Source organism: Electrona antarctica (assembly GCF_951216825.1).
Source record: "Electrona antarctica genome assembly, contig: scaffold_54, whole genome shotgun sequence".
In the NCBI taxonomy this organism is placed as follows: domain Eukaryota; kingdom Metazoa; phylum Chordata; class Actinopteri; order Myctophiformes; family Myctophidae; genus Electrona; species Electrona antarctica.
In genome coordinates, this window is record NW_027637297.1 from 290,001 (window position 1) to 300,000 (window position 10,000).

Consider the following 10,000-nt stretch of genomic DNA (forward strand, 5'->3'; position numbering starts at 1 on the left):
TAGTCAGACAGACAGGTAGTCAGACAGACAGGTAGAGAGACAGACAGGTAGACAGACAGGTAGAGACAGACAGGTAGAGAGACAGACAGGTAGTCAGACAGACAGGTAGAGAGACAGACAGGTAGAGAGACAGACAGGTAGAGACAGACAGGTAGTCAGACAGACAGGTAGTCAGACAGACAGGTAGAGAGACAGACAGGTAGAGAGACAGACAGGTAGAGAGACAGACAGGTAGAGAGACAGACAGGTAGTCAGACAGACAGGTAGAGAGACAGACAGGTAGAGAGAAAGACAGGTAGTCAGACAGACAGGTAGAGAGACAGACAGGTAGAGACAGACAGGTAGAGAGACAGACAGGTAGACAGACAGACAGACAGACAGAGAGACAGACAGGTAGTCAGACAGACAGGTAGTCAGACAGACAGGTAGTCAGACAGACAGGTAGAGAGACAGACAGGTAGTCAGACAGACAGGTAGTCAGACAGACAGGTAGTCAGACAGACAGGTAGTCAGACAGACAGGTAGAGAGACAGACAGGTAGAGAGACAGACAGGTATAGAGACAGACAGGTAGAGAGACAGACAGGTAGTCAGACAGACAGGTAGAGAGACAGTCAGGTAGAGAGAAAGACAGGTAGTCAGACAGACAGGTAGAGACAGACAGGTAGAGAGACAGACAGACAGACAGACAGACAGGTAGAGAGACAGACAGGTAGAGAGACAGACAGGTAGTCAGACAGACAGGTAGTCAGACAGACAGGTAGAGAGACAGACAGGTAGTCAGACAGACAGGTAGAGAGACAGACAGGTAGTCAGACAGACAGGTAGTCAGACAGACAGGTAGAGAGACAGACAGGTAGTCAGACAGACAGGTAGAGAGACAGACAGGTAGAGAGACAGACAGGTAGAGAGACAGACAGGTAGTCAGACAGACAGGTAGTCAGACAGACAGGTAGAGAGACAGACAGGTAGAGAGACAGACAGGTAGTCAGACAGACAGGTAGTCAGACAGACAGGTAGTCAGACAGACAGGTAGAGAGACAGACAGGTAGAGAGACAGACAGGTAGTCAGACAGACAGGTAGTCAGACAGACAGGTAGAGAGACAGACAGGTAGTCAGACAGACAGGTAGTCAGACAGACAGGTAGAGAGACAGACAGGTAGAGAGACAGACAGGTAGTCAGACAGACAGGTAGTCAGTCAGACAGACAGGTAGAGAGACGCATCGACTTCATTATCCCATTTAAAAAAAAACGTTTGCTCTGAAAGAATATATATTCAAAGATTTGTGCCACATGTTTACGATTTTTCAAAAATAGCAGACCTACAAGCTCGTAGCGAGCCACTCGGTGGTGCGCTATGAGCTTGTAGATCTGCTATTTTTCTATAGCTATAGTATAACATAATGCGTAGTTTAAAACACCAAAAGGGGTTCCCGCCCAGAATGGGTTAACACAAGTCGATTCAAATTAGGAGAAAAGAAAAGAAAAATATTTTTTTTCTCTATGTGTGTGTGTGTGTGTGTGTGTGCGTGTACAGAATTCAAACTGTAAGAGTTCAGCCTTAATTAACAACCAGCTGTGTTCTCCTTTGATGTGCGCTCTCAGCGTGTCCCACTAATTAACTGGCTGAAGTTGAACGCTGTGTCAGAGATGTACAGAAGCGCGCAAACTTTATCCCCCCCACCCCCGTGCTGACAGTGACTAGCTTTACGTGCGGGACGCATGAATCTCTCCATCTCCGGTCAGTGCAGGTTGTTTGCATGGATCAGAAAAGACGAAGCTTGAGGACGTTATGCTTGGAGTTGTTGTCGGAGGAGGAGGAGGAGAAGGAGAGGTTGTTCACGTCGTGAACGTGGAAGGTAATAGCAGATTGTATTCTGATGATGTGCCAAACTGCTGCTGTCTGCATTAATGTTAATTATACCTATGATGACCTATGTCTTCTATTGTGTTCTGAAGGTACACAAGGTATTTTGTATTTTGTTCGTATGGCTGGAGCGAGCCGCTGCGCTCAGTGTGCTGAGGGGAGGTAAATATACTCAGAGTACTCACCAATACTCTGATATCAAAGCGGTACTCTTGGGGGAGGTACTGAGGTACTTTCAGGACGCAGTTCAGAGCCGTGGTGATGAGGTCATCCTGTTCCCCCGTCTTAGTACTGCCCCACTCTGTGGGCGCACACACACACACACACACACACACACACACACACACACACACACACACACACACACACACACACACACACACACACACACACACACACACACACACACACACACACACACACACACACACACACACACACACACACACACACACACACACACACACACACACACACACACACACACACACACACACACACACACACACAAAACATTAGATCGGTGGTTCCTTAACTTTTTTATGCAGATTAAAATCTTAACATCCTAAAAGGTATTTTTCCTTCTAGACGGGCAGAGATTAACTATGTGTTTCTCCAGACTGGGGTCGAGGGACGACAACGCAGCGAATCTACGTGAAATAACAAAAGTCTCTGTGTGTGTGTGTGTGTGTGTGTGTGTGTGTGTGTGTGTGTGTGTGTGTGTGTGTGTGTGTGTGTGTGTGTGTGCGCGTACCGTTGTCGTGCGTGAGGTTCAGCAGAACTCCTATCACAGTGTGTGTGTGTGTGTGTGTGTGTGTGTGTGTGCGCGTACCGTTGTCGTGCGTGAGGTTCAGCAGGACTCCTATCACAGCTCTCATGCAGTCCCGCGTGGCCTTGGCCACGTTGCTATAGCAACGCGTCGTCAACGAGGAGGCGTGGTCTGGTTGCTGCTGGCCGAACGTCACGATGAGACACTCACATCTCCTCAACGCCCTGGGCGAGAGACATAGACACACACACAGAGAGAGACAGAGAGAGAGAGAGAGAGGGAGAGGGAGAGGGAGAGAGGGAGAGGGAGAGGGAGAGGGAGAGAGGGAGAGGGAGAGGGAGAGGGAGAGGGAGAGAGGGAGAGGGAGAGGGAGAGGGAGAGGGAGAGAGAGAGAGGGAGACAGGGAGAGGGAGAGAGGTGGGTTTTCAGACTACGGTGGGAGTGAGGCTGCAGGCCCGGACAGCTAGCCTAGCGTTCCGGGCACTTATATGTGTGTGTGTGTGTGTGTGTGTGTGTGTGTGTGTGTGTGTGTGTGTGTGTAATATTCTGTCATCTTGTATTTTCTCTGTTTGTCTTTCTATACTCTGTGGGTACTTTAAGTCCTTGTGGGAGTGACCCTTTTGATCTGAATTTTGAATCAGCCATCAGACAGAATCAAACAGACCACTCACTGAGTGATCTACTTGAGTCCCTCTGCTGGCCAGATCAAGGCTTTAATTAAAGGCCTCAGGCAGTATATATCTGCTCTCAAATCACTCAGTCACTCACTCACGGTCGCAGAGACAAGGAGATAAACAGCTACACAGCTGTTTAAACTTTGAATCCCTGCATACACACACACAGGTAGAGGAACACACTCTGTTCCTTTTTGCACTTATTCTATTCTAACCCCTATAAACTATCCATTAAAGCTACCCCTCTACTCTTCAACCATCTCTGCGGTTGGTTCTTTTACTTCCTCCCTTTCTTCCATACATACTGTCCTAGTACGCGCGTGAATGAACCTTGATCCGTAGCTCACACCGGCTGACCAACGACCACTTTAGCCTGGTGCCCAAGCCAAAGACCCGGACATCCAGACACATCTAACGAAGGAGGCAGCCTCCCAGGGTTTTGTATCAATCTTCTTCTTCTTCTTCTTCTTACTATTATTATTATTTTTTTTTACTATTATTACGCTTATTTCTTATTTTTATTTATCTGTGTACTATGTGTTTTCCCACCATCCCTATCCTGCCCTTTTCATGTCGCCCTAGACACTACTTCCCCCGCCACAGAAATCCCTCAAATCTCATATACCCAGCTCGTTCACCCAGTCACCACATTGTGGTGGAGGGAGGCCTTTGGAACTGCCACGCAGCTACCAAAGAGGAAATGCCTGAATTTATCTCAGCCCACGCCACCCTCAAGTCTCTGCATTTCCTTGCTCTAACCGAAACCTGGATTACCCCTGATAACACAGCTACCCCCGCCGCCCTCTCTGTTTCACACAAATTCACACACACCCCTCGCTCAACAGGTAGGGGGGGTGGTACAGGGATACTCATGTCCCCGAAATGGAATTTCCGTGTCTTAAATCTCTCTCACCTTTCTCTCACCACATGTGAATTTCATGCTATCTCAATATCACAACCAGTCCCCCTCACCCTCATTGTGCTCTATCGCCCCCCAGGAACCCTTGGGAACTTCCTGGAAGAACTAGACTCTCTGATCAGCTCGTTTCCGGAGGATGGCACCCCCCTGATTCTACTGGGTGACTTTAACCTACCTACGGCAGAGAAGTATCTTCCCGTTACGTCCCTCCTATCCTCGTTTGACCTCTCCCTTTCTCCCTCCCCTCCCACTCACAAGGCTGGTAATGTTTTGGACCTCGTGTTCTGCAGAGCCTGCTCCCCCTCCACACTCTCTGTTACTCCCTTAATCGTTTACCCGCCAGGAACATAGGAATTTTAAAACGTAGAATCTTGTAGCCTGCCACAAACGGAAAAGCCGTTTTAACAGCGATGTATTCATTAATGCATGTTTTAATACGATCGTATCGAAATCTACCGTCAGTTAGCTTTGTTATGCTTCTGACACAATGGGCGCGGCCATTTTGAAAATGCGCGCGCATCCACTAACATTAACGGCTCTGTTTTCAGACGGCTTTATCTCACAGAAGCGACATTGCAGAGGACGCTTTGTCCCAGACAAGCGTTTTCAACGGCCTGTAGCAGGCGCTGTGATACTCGCGGTCCACTTTTTCCACCACCGACCGAGAGAACGAGCACCAGCTTCGTCAACACACACGGAATGGTTTCATAGTAAAATGCGATTACGGATATTTGGCTCTTCAAAGTAAGTGTCACGCGTGATTAAACCATGGCAATACGCAATCGAGGGATTAATTAATGGCGGCAGGCTAAGAGTTAATTAGGTCTGACCACCACTTCATAACCTTCTCCCTCTCTCTCTCTACTCTCCCACCTAAACCTACTCACCCTCCGACCGTCACCACCCGACGCAATCTCAAGTCCCTAAACCCCTCCTCCCTCTCATCCTCTATTCTCTCCTCTCTACCCTCCCTAGAGTCCTTCCTCTCTCTCTCACCCGACCCCGCAACCACATCCTTCCTCTCCTCTATCTCATCTGCATTTGACCAACACTGCCCTCTCTCGACCAGGCCAGCTCGCTCATCCCCACCGGCCCCCTGGTTATCTGAAACCCTCAGATCTGAACGAACACCTCTCAGGGCAGCTGAAAGGAAGTGGCACAAGACAAAGCTACCAGATGATCTCTCCCACTTTCACTCACTCCTCTCTGCCTTCTCCCTCTCACTAACCACCGCTAAAACCTCCTTCTACCACACCAAAATCCAATCCTGCACTTCTAACCCAAGGAAACTCTTCTCCACTTTCTCCTCCCTCCTTAAACCCCCTCCCCCCACTCAACCCTCATCCCTCACCGCGGAGGCCTTTGCCAACTACTTCGAAAAGAAGGTTGATGATATCAGTAGGTCCTTTACCCCCCTCCCCCATAAAGAAGCACTCGACTCAACCAATGCTAACCATAACATACCATGCATGTCCTCCTTCTCTCCTCTATCCCCAGATGAGGTCCTGAAACTAGTCACATCCACTAGACCTACCACCTGTCCTCTCGACCCCGCCCCGTCTCCAATCTTCCAGACCATCGCAACTGACCTGCTCCCCTTCATCACTTCCATTATCAACACCTCAGTAACCTCAGGCTGCGTCCCATCTGCCTTCAAGTCAGCCAGGGTATCACCACTCCTCAAAAAACCAACTCTTGACCCCTCAGATGTCAAGAACTACAGACCGGTATCACTCCTTTCCTTTCTTTCCAAAACCCTTGAACGTGTTGTCTCTAACCAGCTTTCTCTCCATCTCTCAGAGAACAACCTGCTGGATCCCAACCAGTCAGGATTCAAGAAGGCACACTCCACGGAAACTGCACTCCTCGCAGTCACAGAAGCACTACATGCTGCCCAGGCTGCTTCCCACTCTGCAGTCCTGATTCTCCTAGACCTATCGGCGGCATTTGACACAGTGAACCACCAGCTGCTCCTAGGCACCCTAGCTGATCTAGGCATAGGCGGGACGGCGCTGAAGTGGTTCTCCTCCTACCTCTCTGACCGGACTTACCAGGTTTCTTGGAAAGGTTTGCTATCACCCCCCCGCACCCTCCAAACTGGGGTCCCACAGGGATCTGTACTTGGTCCCCTCCTCTTCTCACTGTACACTAAATCCCTTGGCACCATCATCTCTGCTCACAATATATCCTATCACTGCTATGCCGATGACACACAACTGTTTCTATCCTTCCCCCCCTCTGCCACCCAGGTAGAAGAGCGCATCACTGCATGCCTGGCTGACATCTCACAGTGGATGTCTTCCAACCACCTCAAGCTGAACCCAGACAAGACTGAGCTTCTGTTCTTCCCAGCTAAGTCCTGCCCTATGCGGGAGCTAACTATCTCCGTAGACAACGCCCTGGTAAAGTCTGTCCCGACAGCCAGGAACCTTGGTGTTGTCCTGGACAGTCAGCTCTCGTTCAAAACACACATCACAGCTGTCACTAGATCCTGTAGGTTTACACTCTACAACATACGACGAATTAGACCGTTCCTCACCCAGGAGTCAGCCCAGCTCCTAATCCAGACAACAGTCTTGTCAAAACTTGACTATTGCAACTCCCTCCTTACTGGCCTACCGGCATGTGCACTTAAGCCCCTCCAACTGATCCAAAATGCCGCAGCACGCTTGGTCTTCAACCAGCCAAAATTCTCACACGTCTCCCCCCTTCTCCGCTCGCTCCATTGGCTCCCGGTCGCTGCCCGCACAGAATACAAAACTCTGATGCTGGCATTCAAAGCAACCAAAGGCATGGCCCCCCCATATCTCACAAGTATGATCGTACCATACAAACCCTCCCGCTCACTCAGATCAGCCAACGCAGGGAAGCTGGAGGTACCTTCACTAAAAACGCCGGGACAACGCTCCACACGTCCCAAACTCTTCTCCCTTCTGGCTCCAAAACTATGGAATGCACTTCCCATTGCAGTCAGAACTGCAGCCTCACTCCCAATCTTCCGCCGTAGTCTGAAAACCCACCTCTTCAGACTCCACCATGGCCCGTAGCACTTGCCCTAGCCTAGCCCCTTAGATAGCACATTATGTAGACTTAGATAGTATTTTAAACAGACTTATAGCTTGTTATGTAGACAGCTCTAGAATTGCACTTTATGTAGTCATAGCACTTTATAGTACACATGTATAATATATTATATAGTATAGTATGTATAGTTTACATAGATACTCCACTGTTACGTTCTTAGTTTACGCATGATTCATGATAACTACTTTTTATACATGTGATGTATGCCATGCTTTTTGTTATTGCTTAATGTAAGTCGCTCTGGATTAAGAGCGTCTGCTAAATGCCTAAATTGTAAATTGTAAATTGTGTGTGTGTGTGTGTGCGTGCACTCACTTTGCAGAGGAGATGATCAGAGAGGAGTCTTTATATGCGATCAGATAGCTCTGGTTCTCTGAGTTCTGATGAGAAACCTGGAGACACACACGCACGCACACACGCACGCACACACGCACACACGCACACACACACGCACACACGCACACACGCACACACACACGGACGCACAAAATAAAAGTATTTTCTATTTATTTCTACATCCACTTCACGTCTCGGGTCCTTCAAAATAACACTGGCAGTTTCTGGAGAATTAATGGAGGGAGGGAGGGAGGGAGGGAGGGAGGGGTGGGTGGGTGGGTGTAGGGAGGGAGGGAGGGAGGGAGGGAGGGAGGGAGGGAGGGAGGGAGGGATGGATGGATGGATGGATGGATGGATGGATGGATGGATGGATGGATGGATGGATGAATGAATGCTCCAAAGCCAGAGATACCACCCATTTTGTTTTGACTGAGAAATGGCTTTGAATGTGTTTCAGATGCTCAGCAAATATATAAATGTTTCAGATGCTCAGCAAATATATTAATGTTTCAGATGCTCAGCAAATATATTAATGTTTCAGATGCTCAGCCAAATATATGAATGTTTCATGCACAGCCAAATATATTAATGTTTCAGATGCTCAGCAAATATATTAATGTTTCAGATGCTCAGCAAATATATGAATGTTTCAGATGCTCAGCAAATATATTAATGTTTCAGATGCTCAGCAAATATATAGTTAGGTAAAGTTACCTTAAGTTGTGGCAAATCTGGGAAAAAAATGCTTACCACTAGCTTTCTTCACAGATGTGTTCATAAAGGTGTTTACTATCACAGAACAATTTGTTCCAACCCAACTCCCTTTGGAAACTTGACAGCTGTGACAGCTGCTGAAAGTTGGGGTACCATACAACCATTATAAGGCAAAATGTTATAAATTTCATTATGCTTTAAGTAGCATGTGACGTGTCAAACTAGAGTGTTTACATGATTCTGAATCCATTCCAAGCATTAGTTTTGCACAAAAAAAACTCCTTGGGCTAAAAATGGCCATAGTCGTCATCACAAATGTGATGAAGTCAGCACATTTGGGCATATTTGGGCAAGTGGCTATGGCCAAACTAGGGGTCAAACTAGGGAGTTTATGATTCTGAATCCATTCCAAGCATTAGTTTTGCACGAAAAACACTCCTTGGGCTTAAAAAGGCCATAGCCGTCATTTCAAAGGTGATGAGGTCAGCACATTTGGGGACATTAGGGCACATTTAGGCAAGTTCTATGGCTACATTTAGCCTAAACGAGTGTTTTTCGTGCAAAACGAATGCTTGGAACGTGTTCAGAATCATGAAAACCCCCTAGTTTGACACGTCACATGCTACTTAAAGCATAATGAAATGTATTTATGTTATATAAAAACATTTTGCCTTATAATGGTTGTATGGTACCCCAACTTTCAGCAGCTGTCACAGTTTCCAAAGGGAGTTGGGTTGGAACACATTTTTCTGTGATAATAGACACCTTTATGAACACATCTGTGAAGAAAGCTAGTGGTAAGCATTTTTTTTTCCCAGATTTGCCACAACTTAAGCTAAATTTCCCTTATTAATATGAATGTTTCAGATGCTCAGCCAAATATATTAATGTTTCAGATGCTCAGCCAAATATATGAATGTTTCAGATGCTCAGCAAATATATGAATGTTTCAGATGCTCAGCAAATATATTAATGTTTCAGATGCTCAGCAAATATATGAATGTTTCAGATGCTCAGCAAATATATTAATGTTTCAGATGCTCAGCAAATATATTATGTTTCAGATGCTCAGCAAATATATAAATGTTTCAGATGCTCAGCAAATATATTATGTTTCAGATGCTCAGCAAATATATAAATGTTTCAGATGCTCAGCAAATATATAAATGTTTCAGATGCTCAGCCAAATATATAAATGTTTCAGATGCTCAGCCAAATATATAAATGTTTCAGATGCTCAGCCAAATATATGAATGTTTCAGATGCTCAGCCAATATATAAATGTTTCAGATGCTCAGCAAATATATTAATGTTTCAGTCACAAATGATGATTGATTGTTGACTCCATCGTAAGGAGCAACTCCCTGCTGTGTGTGTGTGTGTGTGTGCGCGCGCATGTTTGTGTGTGTGTGCACTCACACTCTCCAGCACCCTCAGACATCTCTCGGCTCCCCACAGAGACGAAACCAGCTTGTCTTCATCTGTTTCATGGACCAGAGTGGACACACACTCCTTTACTGCACGCGCACACACACACACACACACACACACACACACACACACACACACACACACACACACACACACACACACACACACACACACACACACACACACACACACACACACACACACA

General features: G+C 46.9%; 1 protein-coding gene across 3 annotated transcripts in view; it reads right to left on the minus strand.

Moving 5' to 3' along the window:
* LOC306919003 (uncharacterized protein) overlaps window positions 1-10,000 on the minus strand; it is a 58,020-nt gene that overhangs the window by 5,414 nt on the left and 42,606 nt on the right. For all 3 annotated transcript variants that reach the window (XM_079531846.1, XM_079531844.1, XM_079531845.1), the window contains exons 18-21: window positions 9,784-9,881; window positions 7,630-7,706; window positions 2,701-2,861; window positions 2,054-2,169 (exon numbers count right to left, since the gene is read on the minus strand). In XM_079531846.1, coding sequence (XP_079387972.1) covers window positions 2,054-2,169; window positions 2,701-2,861; window positions 7,630-7,706; window positions 9,784-9,881 — 452 coding nt within the window. The remainder of the gene's footprint in view (window positions 1-2,053; window positions 2,170-2,700; window positions 2,862-7,629; window positions 7,707-9,783; window positions 9,882-10,000) is intronic.